The 16,756-nt window shown below is 39.8% G+C and overlaps 1 protein-coding gene across 5 annotated transcripts in view; it reads left to right on the forward strand.

The window, feature by feature from the left end:
- LOC121187038 (cGMP-dependent 3',5'-cyclic phosphodiesterase) overlaps positions 1 to 16,756 on the forward strand; it is a 139,768-nt gene that overhangs the window by 119,854 nt on the left and 3,158 nt on the right. For all 5 annotated transcript variants that reach the window (XM_041046087.1, XM_041046088.1, XM_041046090.1 and 2 more), the window contains 21 exons: positions 300 to 374; positions 631 to 672; positions 2,146 to 2,214; positions 2,313 to 2,443; positions 5,802 to 5,913; positions 6,050 to 6,089; positions 6,631 to 6,694; positions 7,028 to 7,109; positions 7,485 to 7,659; positions 8,652 to 8,764; positions 10,781 to 10,858; positions 10,963 to 11,085; positions 11,224 to 11,294; positions 11,664 to 11,786; positions 11,882 to 11,969; positions 13,052 to 13,099; positions 13,490 to 13,564; positions 13,675 to 13,774; positions 14,691 to 14,803; positions 15,994 to 16,032; positions 16,224 to 16,330. In XM_041046087.1, coding sequence (XP_040902021.1) covers positions 300 to 374; positions 631 to 672; positions 2,146 to 2,214; positions 2,313 to 2,443; positions 5,802 to 5,913; positions 6,050 to 6,089; positions 6,631 to 6,694; positions 7,028 to 7,109; positions 7,485 to 7,659; positions 8,652 to 8,764; positions 10,781 to 10,858; positions 10,963 to 11,085; positions 11,224 to 11,294; positions 11,664 to 11,786; positions 11,882 to 11,969; positions 13,052 to 13,099; positions 13,490 to 13,564; positions 13,675 to 13,774; positions 14,691 to 14,803; positions 15,994 to 16,032; positions 16,224 to 16,330 — 1,868 coding nt within the window. The remainder of the gene's footprint in view (positions 1 to 299; positions 375 to 630; positions 673 to 2,145; positions 2,215 to 2,312; positions 2,444 to 5,801; positions 5,914 to 6,049; positions 6,090 to 6,630; positions 6,695 to 7,027; positions 7,110 to 7,484; positions 7,660 to 8,651; positions 8,765 to 10,780; positions 10,859 to 10,962; positions 11,086 to 11,223; positions 11,295 to 11,663; positions 11,787 to 11,881; positions 11,970 to 13,051; positions 13,100 to 13,489; positions 13,565 to 13,674; positions 13,775 to 14,690; positions 14,804 to 15,993; positions 16,033 to 16,223; positions 16,331 to 16,756) is intronic.

Genomic DNA, 16,756 nt, shown 5'->3' on the forward strand with positions numbered 1-16,756 from the left:
TCTAGATTGATTCCAGATTTTATTGTTAAATATTTAACTAGTATTTTCTGTGAATTATAGAAACTTGTATCACACTTGTAAGTCTCAATTTGCTGCTACTGCAAGACAGTGAGGATAATATCGAATTCTTGCCCCACCCTTGCTCCAGTCATTTTTCATTCTCGTCTGATTTCTAATCTCATCTTCACACCTAGGCTACGCTCCAAAGAATCTTAAACTGAGGCTTTAAAAACAATCTGAGTCTGACAGAGAGAGAGTGAGTATATATCAGTATATGTTGTGTGTGTGTTTCTCTTCAGCTGCAGCAGCAGACTCGGTCGCAGTGTTGTTGCCTGCTGCTGGTGTCCGAGGACAACCACCAGCTGTTCTGCCAGGTACACACACACACACAAATTCTCTCTCACATCTTTATCACTCTCATACACATTTGTTTTCATAATCTCTCTTTGAAATACCACACAAAAGCAACATACACAAACACACCAGTTTTCTCACACAGTGTTCTCTTCATCTCTCTCACTCTCCTCTGCAACACACACACAGCCACCTACCATTTTAGCAATGACTCATTCACCAAAGAGTAATTTGGACATTAACATTTCAATAACCAGTGACTTTTGTGACCTTCAGGTAGTTGGAGACAAAGTCCTGGAAGAGGAGATCAGCTTCCCGGTGAGGACAAAAAAACACAATAATATATTTGTAATAAATAAATATTCATTCACTTATTTTGTCACTGCATTTATTTGCCAGTGTGCGTTCATTATTCCTTTTAATTTATTTTATCATGCCTTCATCAGTCATTCATTCATTGATTGACTTGTTTTTCTTTTCTTACACTGGGGGGCGTGAGGGTGGCCTTGTACACTAAGGTATATTTAGAGCTTTTTTTAACAAACATACTTTACATATATTTTTACTTTAAATACTTTCTACAAACATATTAAAAAAGATGTTTTAGTTTAAAACATTCAAAAATATTAAGTAAGATTATCAACAAAATGTGAAGAAATAACATTTTGACATTATGCCAAATACATCTGTGTATTGTGTTGCAGAGATTTCTACCGCAGTTAGCACGCTAATCAGCTACCCCCGATCCATCCCATCTTGTAATACCACTTTGTACCTCAATAGTGAGTCACTGTAACATCCGGTCTGCCCTCAGTCTAACATGAGAGTATGAAGTAGTAACTAAGAGTAGATTATAAACCTGTGTTGCAGCCATCCTTCCTCTGCCACATTCCTCTACTCCATCCTCAATCTCAGCTACTGATGCTGCTGCTCTCCTTCTCTCTCACGTTCTTCAACCTCTCATGGCTCGCCCTCTGTTCCTGCCGCCACTACATCTTCCCTGTCTCTCTGACTGGGCAGACTGGGTGTGAAAATCAAACCTTATTGATTTTTTTGATGGTCCATGATGCAGCAGCCCACTGGGATCTGTCCCTGAATCCCCATGGGCCAGTTCAGCTGTGGCACATGGAAAGAGGAGAGGAGGGACCAAAGAGTCCATTTCCTTGTCTTTTAAGATAGGGTTGGATGCCCCAGCATTCTGGTAATATGCTGCCCCCTGTTTGTTTGGAGTATGAATTCGACAGTTGGCCAGTTCTTACACATTGCCCCTTGAATGCCAGTACAAGCCGTTCTTGTAGGTTTCCCTTAACTGACACGATAGAATAAACCTCCCACATGTAATCTTTTAGAATCCCTGGCAGTGGCTATAATTAGGAAGTTTGGGCAGCAGAAGTAATCATTTCCTTTGGGTCAAGGTAAGTCTCCTGTCCCTGGTTGCAGTGCAGACGTTGCATTTTTAGCAGGCTTTCCATTATGGAGTGAATAGACTGTGTACTCCAGGCTAAATGATGTGTGAAATCTTGATAATAGTTAGTGTAGAGAGAATTTAGGACACACAAAAAACATACCCTTGATGAGCTATTTGTGCTAATTTAACAAGGGTGGTAATAGACTTCCCTCAGAATAAACAACCTTTATTTATATATTTTACCCCTATAAAAATCTCCAGGGACTCTTTCAAAAATTCTGCTTTCTTCCCCTTCTCTGGCCCTCATTGCACTGTTTTTCTTTTCCTCCCTTCCTTTTCACTCACCCTGTCTTTATCTCTCTCATTTTCTCTCGTCTGTTCAGCTGATGTTTGGACGTTTTGGTCAAGTTGTGGAGAAGAAGAAGTCAATTACTCTTCAGGACATCAGTGCTGTAAGAACACATCTATCTATCTATCTATCTATCTGTCTGTCTGTCTGTCTGTCTGTCTGTCTGTCTGCATCTAATATTTTTACCTCTCTTCCTCTCAGGAGGAGCGAAGGCAGCTGTCCAGTATGTTAGGCTGCGAGATCTCCTCCATGCTTTGTGTCCCAGTGGTCAGCAGGGCCACTGGTCAGGTGGTGGCACTAGCATGCGCCTTCAACAAGCAAGGTGGCCAGAGGTAAGCATGTGAAAGGCTATGTTCATACTGCAAGCTATCATTAACCTTTTCTCCTTTTCCATTATGTGCTGTTTTCCCCCCTCGTAAGTCATAAGGTCGTGCTAAAGCATTTCATGCAGAGCAGCAGAGTTCAAGAGACACTCACTGAAATCCTGTTTTTAACCCGGTAGCTGCTCAGAAATCACACTAATTTGGTCACTGATGGCTTAATGCTGAAGCATATTTCTAAAAAGCTGGATTTTAAGTCTGAAGATGATTTGGCTTTTCCTAAATCCTGAAGTGCTGACTCATGGTAGATACAAAGATTTATCTGACAGTGGCTTACAGTAATGTTGGGGTGGGTTGCCTGATTGGTTGAGCCTAACGGCTCAGATTTGTTGGGTCTGTAGCAGTGGAGAGTGTGTTGCTGTTCCCACTGAAATCTACCACTAACCACCAGAACATGCTGCAAGCCCCTCATGAACGGATACCATCACTTTGGAGCCAGTGTCAGATCACCCCTTCTGGTTGTGTGTGACCATGCAGATGGTGATGTGGTAATATCTAGAGTCAGGTCATGAGTCTAACAGTGGCCAGTGGCTTGGCTGTCTGGTTTGGCACCATGTCTTGGCATTTGGCGTGTGTGTCTGTGTGTGCGCTACCAGGAGTTACGCCTCTATCTCCTGAATACAGAAGTCTGTAAAAACACACCCCAGCTGTATGTATGTGTGTTTGTTTGCTTGTTTAAGAAACAGTTTGGATGTGTGAGCAAAATTATTTTTGGATTATTTATTTTCAACATTTGATCTGCTGCTGACATTTGTATTTTAAATGTCTTTATATAATCTATCTACCTATCCCTCTCCTTGTCTCCACTTATGTTAAAGTGCTTGGAGATTAGTGTATTTTATATTTTGTTTTTCTTTCTAAACCCACTACACACACACACCTACCTTGTGAGCACACACACTTTTCACACACATGCATGCTCACACATACAATCCCTCTCCTTTGCATGCTCTCTCTCCTCTCTGAAGACTAAGATAGATGAGAAGGGATCGTGTCCTATAATTTCTCCCTCTGCCAGTGGCACTGATGACAGAGCTGGCATCTCATTACCATAGTAACAGCAGCAGGATTATGGTTGCAACTGTGCATAAAATGTGATAAATCTATCCTATGCTTTGAGCTCAGTCATCCAGATTTTAGGAGAGACATATATCTCACGAGTTTTTTCAGTTGCTTTGGTACGTGTCACGAATCATCTTTAACATTTGCAAAGCAGTAGGTGCGTTTCTTGAAAAACAGTTTGCACAAACAGGGCCACACAGTGGATTACTTGTTCAAAATCCTTAGTGTATCTCTCAAAAGTACATACGTATGTTAATGAACATGTCAGTGCCAATCAGACTGGCAGGTCACATCATTGTTTATAAACAAGAAAGTCGAAATACTCAGTCATGTTGTCAGTATAACGGTCTAAGTATTTTCTGATGTAAACTATGGCTAAGTTTTGATGACAGTGACTGAAAATGCACAAGGCTGCACTTTTTGCACTGCACCGCATTGTTTGGCATATGTTGCACATTTCTGCATAGGGAAGATTGATTGCAAGAGACTGGACAGGAATCACATTTGTACTTTCACTATTTGTACTGTAATTTGTTGACAGACCATGCCATTGAGATGCAGAAAAGAAAAAGACAAGACTGTTTTACAGCAGTGCATAGCACAAAAAGGAAAAAAATATAGTCTTTCTATGCCTCCTGATGTTCCTCTTTGCAGGGCCACAGATTCTCATCCGCATTGAAACAGATGTCTTCCATTGCAATGCAGTGTAGGACGAATAGATGATGTGGAGGTTGAACAAGTAGTTTTGAGAATTTCAGTTCTATTCTGAGAAATGTACCAAAGCAACTGAGAAAAACTGTAAAGATACACGGCCTTGTCATTTAGATTGCACATTCATATGCAGAGTTTGCTGGAACTTCTCCCTGCCTGGAACCAAACAAGTGTAATTTAGCCTCTTACTCTAGGACACAGGTGCATGAAAACATATTGTGGCACCAGTAACAGGTCCATAACTCAGTTGTGGTGCCAGCAGATGAGAGCACAACACACACCATCACAAACATAATTGAATTTTCTTTTATGCATAGAGCAGGTTGATAATGCAGTTGAGTAAAAATGATTATATGATAAACCTGCATTCTAAGCAGCAGTGTAAGAAGTTTATATGCTGTATACATACTGCAGCCAACCACATGGCTGGTCACATAAGATTCAACAGTATACACACATTCACATACTCACTCACTTACAGTCTTTTTCATAAATACCAGTTTCTTTGTGTAAAGTTTATTGTGCTTCTGGTCTCTGAAAACAGATTTTTGCTGGTTTTCATTCTAGCTGCAGAAATGGAGACTGATTTCTATCATAACAGCAAAAAAAAATAGGTAGTACCACAGAAAATTATTCTACAGCCTGACTTACAGGACAGAAGACTATTGCTCCGTGTAACTCTCCTGAATGTCAGCCATAAAGGATTTGTACCTCTTCTGGGAGAGTGAACTTATTTGCCCTTATACTGGGCTTTCCAGACCTTTTCCAAGCTCGGTACAAATCCTGCCTCCTTTGCTAGAATTCCTGGGAGTCTAAGCTCAGGGAAATAAAACCCTGGAACTATACACTGCTCCTGACATCAACACAATAATGTGCCACTGCCCTCTGTAGGCAGAGAGAGGTAACTGCAGGAAATTATTAACGTCACCGTGGTCACTGCAGATAATTTTATTCATCGGTCTTCATTTGCCTGCTCAATGCTGTCAAGTTCACACATCATTTAATTTTAAAGGAGAGTGACAGCCACATTTACTACCTGCAAGAAAAAGAGTTTGGTTCAGTTTTCAGTCATTTTCAGACATTTAGACATTTCGTATTACAGTAACTTTGCCTAAATTAATTCTTACACAGTTACGATTATTTTTTCATCTATCTTTTTAGTTCATAATTATATTTAATAACTTTAAATGTCTCTGAATGTTTTTTGTATAAAATCTTAAACTGAATAGTAACTAATAAACATAGCCGTCACATAAATATAGAGTGGAGTAAAAAGGAAAATATGTCCCTCTGAAATGAAGTATTGATGATGATAAAATGATGAACGATAATAAATAAATGATTAAATTACAGTTCAACTTCCTTAAATGTTTTTGAAATGGATTAACAACACAAGATAGCACAAAATATGCATAACATGAATATCTAATATTTGCTAATAACGGTTCCAAGGTGCCACAGCAGTCTATTAGCTCTAAATTCAAAGTCATCCTTTGGCCGTGTGTGTGTGTGTGTGTGTGTGTCTTCTTCACCGCAGACACACAGAGGCAGATGAGCATGCCATCCAGCACTGTTTCTGCTACACTTCAACGGTCCTCACTTCAACTTTGGCCTTCCAGAAAGAACAGAAACTCAAAGTGGAGTGCCAGGTACTGCACATGTCCACTCATTATCACACACACGCACACACACACACACACACGCACATGCACTGTATGCATGCATAAATATACATGAAGCTGCCTTTTAAAGAGCTTTTCATGTCCACTGTTTCTCCACACATAGGCACTCTTACAAGTGGCCAAGAATCTCTTCACACACTTGGGTACGTTTCTCCTCCTCTGTCTGTCTGTCTGTCTGTCTGTCTGTAGGAAGAATGTTGTAGGACAATTTGTGTTAATGGCCGACATTTACTGTAAGTGATCGCCTAATGAAACAAATGGCCCACGTAATTGAATGAGATATTACCTAAACCTAAAGGTGATTACACCCAGGATCATAACAATAAAATCAAAAGGGCATTAAAAATGATGGCTCCACCTCTCTATCTTATAATTACACCGAGGCATTTAGATTCTTATCTAACAGTAAGCACCAACAGTAGAATAAGTCACCGATGATTCATCATGATTGCAGCTTCAAAAAATTGATCTGCTGGTAGAGCAAATTGCCTCTCACTGTACCGAAGCGTTGATTACAAAAGCTCTTATCAGCTTGTACAGCTGATCCACCGGTACTCATGGTGTAATCTCTGTTTCTGTCTATCTGGGCTTTGCTGTTTTCCTTTAATTTCCTCTCTTTTCCTTTTATTTCCTCGCTCACCCGCTCCTTTGCTCTCTTTCTCTCTCTCCCCCTAATTTTTTCAGATGATGTGTCAGTGCTGTTACAGGAAATTATAGTGGAGGCCAGGAACCTCAGTGATGCAGAGATGTAAGCCCTCTGATTCATCTTCAAATGGGTGTTTCACTGTGTGTGTGTGTGTGTGTGTGTGTGTGTGTGTGTGTCAGTGCGTGAGTGTGGGTGTGTGTGAGAGAGAGAGAGAATGTGTGGTGTGTGTGTGTGTGTGTGTGTGTGTGTGTGTAGTGTGAATGTCTTTATCTCCATTTTCAAAGGCTATCTTGGCAATTTGTTCTTAACCGACTTGCCTCGTTTAATAAAAGTTCCAAAATGACCTGTGAAGAAATGAGATAAAACACTCTCATTTTCTCTGCTTTGCTCTGTTCTCCATTACCCCTCTAACTCTGTCGCTCTGTGTTTCTCTAGCTGTTCAGTGTTCCTGCTGGATCGCGTCAGTCATGAGCTGGTGGCGAAGGTGTTTGACGGTGGCGTGGTTAGTGACGAAGAGGTACACCATGCTGCTTGTCTGTCTTGTATATTTCCTGATGTACACCATGTGACTGCCTTTATTGAAGAGTTGACAGTGGAGAACTGACAGAAAATAAAGGGATAGCGAGATGACAAATGACACGCAGTAAACGTCTCCATCCAGACTGAAACACAGGACATTGCAGTTACATTGTCAGTATTCGACACCTGTGAGCCACAAGTGCACCCCCTGAGTTGCAACACTACAGCATGTCATCTCTCTTCTTTCTCTTCTCCACGTGTTTCCTCTCCGTCTCTATTGTGAAACACCAGATAAACGCAAAAATGATAGTAATCGATGTCTCTAAATGACATAAGCAATTGCATGTGTCCTTGTGTGTGTGTGCGAGCGCAGAACGAGTTTCGTATCCCAGCAGACCAGGGTATCGCAGGCCATGTGGCAACCACTGGTCAGATCCTAAACATTAAGGACGCCTACTCCCATCCTCTCTTCTACCGAGGCGTGGATGACAGCACCGGCTTCAAGACTCGCAACATCCTCTGTTTCCCCATCAAAGATGAAAACAACGGTAACAATAAATTCAACACACACACATTGACTTCAATGATTTGCATGCACCAAAAGTCAATACGCTGCCAAAATGTTTTGATCCTCAATCAAAACTTTATCAATAAACGAACCACCTCGCCCAATGACTACACTAACACACTGTGCAACATCTGTTATCTGACAAGCGAGGCGCCCATTTACCTATGTAGAGTCTAATAAGGCATCAATACTGCGATAGCAAGGCTACTGATAATGTTATAATGGCCAGTATTGACTTTTTGTCACACTGTCAGATTTAATTTTATTACATCATTGGCAGATGCTCCTCTGTTGTCCTCCATGTTACATACCTTCTCTTCCTGTTTTCTTTCAAAAACAAGGCTACACTTCCACACAGCTGCTTTCTCAAAATAGCACAAAATGTTGTTACATCACATCCTTGTGACTAAATGATGGCTGTGCCAAAGTGCACTTTATACACTTTGGAGCAGCAGCCATCTTCACCGTGTTCCATACTTAGAAATTACAGAAAACCCAGACTTTGATGGCGTTCCTTATTTCTTGCTTTTTCCAAGCAGAGAAACTTCAGATCCTGTGTGATTTGTCTCCATATAGAAAGCTGTTGAAATTCAGATCTTTTTATGTGCAATTAGGTTCAGCTCCAGTGTGAAATTAATTTAGGTTAGCAGACCTATTTGACTCAATGTCTGTTCTGCACCTCTGACTGTTGCATCCTGTGCCTCATTTTCTCGTCCTTGACTCTCATCTTCCACTTTCCATTTTTCCTCATCATCAACTCTCTCTCTCTCTCTCTCTCTCTCTCTCTCTCTCTCTCTCTCTCTCTCTCCCTCCATCAATCTCTGCATCCTTCATTCCTTTCCTTCCGCAACTCATCCCCACCCTCCACCCCCCAACGTCCCACCTTCCATTTCGTCACTCCTTTCCTTGCCTTTCTACTCTCCATCTTTGCGTCTCTCCTCTTCGACTTTCTTTAAACCCTTCTTCCTCTAGAGGTGATTGGAGTGGCGGAGTTGGTGAATAAAATGAACGGGCCGTGGTTCAACCGCTTCGATGAGGATCTGGCCACAGCTTTCTCCATCTACTGTGGTATCAGCATTGCCCATGTGAGTCTGTTCTCCCTCTGAATGAAAGTCTTGGGAACTGACTCTCTATAACCTTTACATTTTCTGGTTTCGTATCTTGAGTAGCCGCAGATGTCTGGTCAGAGACGAGGCATTGAATTGTTCCTAGTGTATTTATTAAATGCTGTCACCACGCCAGTCTACACACTCCATTTGTCCACTTGTTGTTTAGTGTATGATTAGATTTAGAGAGAGAAACAAGCCAAGCTATATACCAAAGATATTAAGCATAAGGCAAATAAATTACACCATTGCTAGAGAAATATTAGCAGTTGCAAATTAATTAGCAACTTAAACTTCTCACTTTAGAGCAGAAGGCAGCTACACAGCATTTCTGCAGCTACATACTCATCTTGATACACACTGACTCATTGTAAACGATCCCAGGTCATTAACTCGGCTTGATTTTAAACGTAGCTCAAAAAATGAATGTGTGTAATAATCTCATCTCTGCAAACTCCACGCAGCTTTATAATCATTAACTAAATTTAACTGCAAGGAGAGGAATAAAAGAAAGCACTTACAGTATATCCATCATTAGGAGTCTCTTAGTCCTTAAAGTAGTGCGGTACATCTGTTGTTAGCGCTGTTAGAAAGATCAATCCCGTCTGGCAAAATGGGATCAGTTCAGTGGGAGTAAAATGCTCAGTCAAAGCAGATTAGAGCAAAGTCTCGAGGGAATTTAAAAGAGACTGGGCCTGTGATGGGACAGACTGGCTTTTAAGGTGTAGTTCATAGGCATTGTATGACTGCTGCAAACCCATTAACACACATTCACCTGAACTGCTGTAGGTAGCTCAGAAAGAGGATGAAGTTTGTGACAATAGTGATAATCATAAAAAGGAGAGAGCGCGCAATCTGTTCTGTGTTGTGTTGTCATCATCCAGAGCTCCAGAGCTTTTACAAAGCTTTTGAAAGACTGTAATGTCGACATTGATTTCATCCGACACCCAACAATTATACTGTCAGATGCGCATGTTTTTCAGATATGCTCTAAAGCAGGTTTTTCAAAATGTGATCATAAAACTTTGTCATCATATTTTTCTTTATTATAGCCCCTTTTACCTTTACCGGAACATAGTGGAAACATTCATTAAAACTGATTTACCCTCTGAAACTGGATAGATTTCTTTTGCCTCTAACAGTGCCCTCAGGCAGTCATGCAATTTATTTGAATAATTTAAAGGATTTAAAAATGAATGAAATCAATAATTGACTGACGTAGTTTTTTTTAAACTGATAATTACATGTTTACAACTGATTTCACATAATGCACCTTAAGAAAGCCACTGTAATGGAGACTAAATTAAAGCAGAGACACCAAGATAAAGGAAGGAAAAAAGAAACAAAGACAGAAAGAGGAAAAAAAGGACTCAGCTTTATTATGGTTTTATTGATATAGACACAGTCACAAAGTACAGCTGTGTGATATTTTACATTTCCAACTGACCTTCCTATTAAGTAGGTCTTGGAGCTTCTGACCTTTGAATGACTGCAGGCACTCAATAGTTTATCTACAAACTATAAAGATATTTGATTGAAAAAATAATTGCCTTCTAGGCAGCTCATTAATCATTTAAACATGGCCAAATACATTATTTATCAGTGCACACTCTGTATCATGGTGTACAGTATTCTGTGGGTTGTAAAAAGCAGTTCCCTCATGTACTGAAATGTAAGCAGCACTCTGTGAGTTTTATTGTTTCGTACACTAGACAAGCTGTGATAGTGTGAAAAGCCTTATGAAAATTAAAATGCACTTGTTAATCATAAATCTCTGCCCAAGTAGATAAACATGACACAATTTCAGTCTACCCAATTATTTTTCACAAAGGAAAGACAGAAAAAGAGAATTTTAGATTACATTCATGCCAAAGTTCCTTCCTCTACTACTGGCTCTGTAACTGAACTGTACATCATATTGTAGCCAGATCTCTGTGCCACTGAAAACTACTGATTTGTTACGATTTTTCTATAATATGGTGTTTGTGTCCCCAGTCTCTGCTGTACAAGAAGGTCCACGAAGCTCAGTTCAGATCCACCCTGGCCAATGAAATGATGATGTACCACATGAAGGTATATTCACCTTGACGTCTCGCTCACTCTCACACACACACATTGTATTTTCCGGCACAGTCTATATCGTTTGCTCCATATGATTCAATATGTGTATGTTGCAGGTTTCAGAGGAGGAGGTGTCTAAGCTGCTGGTGACGGGGATTGAACCAGTGAAGGAGATCTACCCCTGCTTCGCTGAGTTCACGTACACGCCTCGCTCCCTGCCTGACGACACCACACCCATGGTAAGGACCAGAGGTTAAGAGAAAAGGTGGAAAAAAGAGAACCACAGGGAGAAAGGGAGAGAGATTAGAGACACTGTGTGGATGAGGCAGAAACACAGAAAGAAAACTGCTGTAACTGATCCTGTTGTGTGTCTGCAGTGCGTCCTCAGCATGTTTGAAGATATGGGTTTCATCAACACATACAAGATTGACCTGCACACTCTCGCCAGGTCTGAAAACAACATCAATTCATATACTGAATATAAGATCCTGTGTGTATGTGTGTGTCCTCCAACTACTTTTAGTAGCCTGCATGAATAAATTGATTGTCTTTGAATGATTATGAATTATTCTTTTTACTGACCCTGTCAGTCAACTACAAACCGCAGCACCTTGGAAAGAAAGATGTAACCTGCTCTCTAGAGATGAAATTGACAAGATTTGGGTCAGAATTGATCAGTAGAGAGGAAAATTATTGGAGTTTACTTGAAAAAATTTAACACAGAACAAGAACAAACCAGGTCCACAGGTCATGATGAAATCACTTGATGCAGTGCTTTTATACTACATGTATAATTAAACTACTGCTTTGGTGCCAGGTTCTGTCTGATGGTGAAGAAAGGCTACAGAGACCCTCCCTACCACAACTGGATGCACGCTTTCTCTGTCTCACATTTCTGCTACCTGCTCTACAAAAACCTAGGGCTGTCCAACTACCTCGAGTGAGTGTACCACTCTTAAACACTTAGGAAATGTAATCTCAGCATCATTATGTCACTAAAATAATCGTAATTTGCCCACTATCTTGTCCTTTCAGGGATATAGAGATTTTAGCTCTCTTTGTCTCCTGTTTGTGCCATGACCTGGACCATCGTGGCACCAACAATTCTTTCCAAGTCGCCTCGGTGAGAGCACAGATTGCATTTCTGCTTTACTAGTGGCCATACGATGAAGTGCCAGGAATGACACAAAGTGAAAAATGGAAAAACACAGCATTAAATAAGAACATGTCCTAAGTCTAGAATATACATAAAATTGCTTATTTTCATTGTTGATATTGTGGTTTGTGGTTTTGCTATGCATAGGAGAATATCACCTGCATACAATGAATTTTGAATTTTGTCGTTTCTTTTGTGTCGTAGCCGTAGATTTGGGGGTCTAATCAAATACCTGGCTTGTGAGAATTTTTGCTTTTGGGTTCTAGTAAAGGAGTTTAATCCATGCTAGAAAATTATGCTCAAAATTACAAGCATTCAGTTTGATCGAATTTAGCTAGAGATTGGACAATGTGAGCCTACTTCTTGTGCATTTTCTTCCTTTTTTGTGGCTTGCTTTGGTTAAGGTTGATGGTAGAGTGCCATCTGACTGGGCCCGTATGTACATTCTATGTAGGTACGGTGAGAGAATATTGTTGACTTTCTTTTAGAATTTGCTTTGAAGCTCATCAGGTCCTGGTGACTTTCCTGCTTTTAAGAGATACAAGGGCTTTTTGAATCTCTGTGATATTGAAATGAATAAGAACATTAATCTTCCCGAACACGTGGAATGCAGTAGAGCAGCACAATGGCAGTAAAAACTGACTCTTAGATGCTCAGGGTGAAGCACTTCAGTAAGATCCAGACTCCGGGTGTTTTTCAATGATATCAGAGTGTGTAGTTGCAGCTCTCTGTCTGTGAACTGGCCCCAGTCAGACACTAGATGTCATTGTGATTAAGAGCATGCCGCTCTGTTCCACTGTAATCATGCATAACCCTGCAGCACTTAAATGACACACACGCACGTTATCAACTGTCATTATGCAATAAAGTTCACTCATCTTTTTATCAGCTTCTTTCATGGTTTCTGTTGCAAAACTCATATTCAAGCCAACAAGTAAAGTAAGTTAAAAAGTAGTCAGTGTATTTTAGTGAAGGATGTTGTTTTATTTGAATCAATACAATGTGTACACTAAAAGGATTGTGTTTCATTTGTCTGTTTCTATTTTCAGCAATCTGTTCTGGCTGCTCTCTACAGCTCCGAGGGATCTGTGATGGAGGTAAGCTCACAACCAGTTGCACTGCATCGAAAGGATGTGGGAGAGTTGACTAGAAACTTTTCAAAGCTTTAACAATGTTTTCAGTCAACATGGGGTATTTGTGTCACTAAAAAGCTTTCCTGTATATGTTATGCTGTGTACCTTGTAGAATTTAACTTTGTAGGCTGAATAAACACAATTGCCTTTGCTGGCTATTCTGGTTTGTTCTGTCATAGTTAATAAACTGCACTCTCTGAGAACTACTAAAGTTGTTGTGTTCTAGTACAAAATCAAACTAATTCTTTCTGGCAGCAGGAGGCATGTAAACTGGTATTGCTTTTTGCATTACAAAATGACTCAGTTCACTTTAGAAGCAACCGTTTTTCCACCGTGCTTTATTTGCCATGACAGAGACATCACTTCGCCCAGGCCATTGCCATTCTGAACACTCAAGGCTGCAACATCTTTGAGAAGTTCTCCAGAAAGGTGAGATATAAACTTGGACAAATGTCTCTCATTTCTCTCTCTTTCATTTTGATTTGATACTCTGCTATCACTGTGTGTACAAGATAAGTTTTTTTATGTGTTTATTTTAGGACTACCAGCGCATGCTGGATTTGATGAGAGACATCATACTGGCGACAGACCTGGCTCACCACCTTCGCATTTTCAAGGACTTGCAGAAGATAGCTGATAGTACGCCACAGTAGTTCAGTGTGCACAACCACATCTCTGCTTTTGCTTTTTACTCACAGCCCTTTACATCGGTAGATTAGAAAAGGCTGATTTCACAAAAGAAAACTGTGAATTATATTTAAAGCTTTTAGCATGAAATATTGTATTATTATTATTATTATTATTAATTCACAGTTTTCTTGATTTGTGATGAATCACAAGTAGTGTGGTTATGGTTAGGGTTAGGGTCCATTCTTTAGCTCAATAATTGCTGACCAATGTACAAACTGTGAAATTATAAATCAATTTCTTCTTCAGTATGGCTCCCTTCTTGGCATCACACAAAAGGCACATATTGCCTCTATACCTTCATGAAAAGACTTACTCATTATTAAGATCTGAGGTCAATCTTGCACTATTCATCACTGACATTCTTAAAAATCATATATTTTATTGGACTATTTACCCTATTATAGGGGGCAAATGCTTACTGCACTCTTATGTAATATAATTGGCTGTAACCTCCTGGTCATTAGTTTGTTACGCCTCAATGCAGCCAATTATAAGTTATCCTGAGTGGATGTCTCCTCAGTGGAATCAATTTTGAGTTGTTAAAGTGATTCAAGGACATTAAAAACCTCTAAATGAGTTAGCAACTTCCTCACACCACAGAGTGTGTAACTTGTCAATCATGGACTAAAATAGTTCAACCAAACACAGAGTAGAAATATGCAGTGTCAAGGTTCCATTTAAACATAGTTTCCTTGTAATACATAGTGGCTGGGCATTTTGAGTACAGGACACTAGAATGCAATCAGTTTTGAAAATAAATTAATTAATAAATTAAAGGTTTCACCTGAAATTTTATGGTGGTGTGAAGTTTTTGAGGTGATTTTATTATTTCACTTTTCCTTTTTTTGGCATATGTGTGTTTCAGATGGATACAATCCAAAAAGCCGTACCCACCGCTCTATGCTGCTGTGCCTGTTGATGACATCGTGTGACCTGTCAGACCAAACCAAGGGCTGGAAAACCACCCGCAAGATTGCTGTCAGTTGAAATTCCTGCTTTTGTCTGTACTGAGTCTGTGAAGTGCAACCACAAATTTAGCAAAATGTGTTTTGTTTTTTAGAACACTGACTTGATAATTTGGCAAATACATTCATTTATCACCATATTAGGGAATATCAGGATTAAGTTTGAGCAATTACATAACAGTACATGATCAGCCAATGATATTTAGGTAAATGGTCTCATACTAAGGGGTTCTACACCTTTTGACAAATATACTGTAGCATATTCAATCATGTAAATGTGTTCCATTGTTAGAACAATAACACATATAATGTGAACAATTATTAATACTAATAGTTAGTAATTAGTGTGGTACAAGTTGCAAAAGTGTAGTCGTGGAAGTTGTTGTGGTAATTATAGCAGTTTAATACAATTGAAACATTTAAAAGACCTTGTTCCCAATCCAAACAAAAGCAAAAAGGTTTGACATAAACTGGTAACAGGACTGAAGTCTCAGACAGTTCATACAGTCTCTTTTGGCTGATGTGCAGTAGTAAGAAGGTTCTTCATAGTGCTATAGCATCTCCTATTTTCATCACTCCATTCCTAAAGATTTCCAATTCCCAGTAACTGTACAGTGAAACTGGCCTATTTTTAGGACAATAAAGACAATGAGATGCAAAGCTGAACAGTAGATAGGTCTATATTCCTTCATATTCTATTCTGTAAAACTGCTCTCCATTCCGGGATTATGTTTAATCTTGGCCTGCCCCCTTTTGAACACCAAACCCCTGACCCTTGTCCTAAATCCAACACCCTAAATCTCCAAATACCTAACACCTACAGCAAATGCACTGTAATCCTTGCTCCCAAAATCTGAAAACACATTTCTGTTTAAATCAGGATATTATTCTACGATGTCTGGTTTGTATTCTTCTCAGTTGGTGGGGAGAATATACACAAGGATTAATGAAAAACAGCAATCACACCAAATATTGAATTGCAGTTAAGGGGAATTGTATTTTATCTTTGATTACAGCATTTTTGTGATTCAGCATAATCCAGTTACAGTCATGTTTGCAAATAGAGAGAATTTCTCTCCCAAAGCTAAAATCCCAGACTGTGACACACCAGGTTTGCATTGAATATAGTATTTTGTACTTAATCAGTGTCACTGTGAAAGTGAAACCATATGTCCAATAACATATGTCTCTATGTGTCCACAGGAGCTGATTTATAAAGAGTTCTTCTCTCAAGGAGATCTGGTATGTGTCAGAGCACTCTGACAGTTAAATGATGTAAAATTATTTAGCAAGTGCTAAAGGTGTGTGTGATTTTAAGCAATGGTGAGCTCGAGTCTCAAGTCTTTACTGTGGGTGTGTGTGTGTGTGTGTGTGTGTGTGTGTGTGTGTGTGTGTGTGTGTGTGTGTGTGTGTGTGTGTGTGTGTGTATACAGGAAAAAGCCATGGGGAACAGGCCCAGTGAGATGATGGACAGAGAAAAAGCATACATCCCAGAACTACAGATAAGCTTCATGGAACATATTGCCATGCCAATCTACAAGTGAGTACAAGAAACTAAAACATCACATCCTTCCTACCCTGACAGCCTTAGCCATATATCGCTTTGCCTTAGGAGAGGTTTTAGCTTCCTTCAGCTTATTGTTTTTGTTTGAGGCCCACAACTTTATAGTTTTGGTTCACTCTCACCAATCTCATCATCATCATCACACTGTATTCAGCAGCTGCAGGCCACTGCTTTAATTGAAAAAGCTCTAAGAACCCATAATAGACTCAGCACCAAATGACAGACACGCACATTTAGCGACCGGCTGGTGAACAAAGTGGAACATTTAGCTGCTCAAGAGCCTCATATTTCCCTCAGGAGCTGGTGGAGTGTAAAACGCAGAAAAATGAGTGAATATCGACCTTGTGTTCGTTAGGTGTACACAAACACGACTCCAGATGAATGCTAATGCAGCTAGATGTG

Source organism: Toxotes jaculatrix, chromosome 9 (genome assembly GCF_017976425.1).
Source record: "Toxotes jaculatrix isolate fToxJac2 chromosome 9, fToxJac2.pri, whole genome shotgun sequence".
Lineage (NCBI taxonomy): Eukaryota > Metazoa > Chordata > Actinopteri > Toxotidae > Toxotes > Toxotes jaculatrix.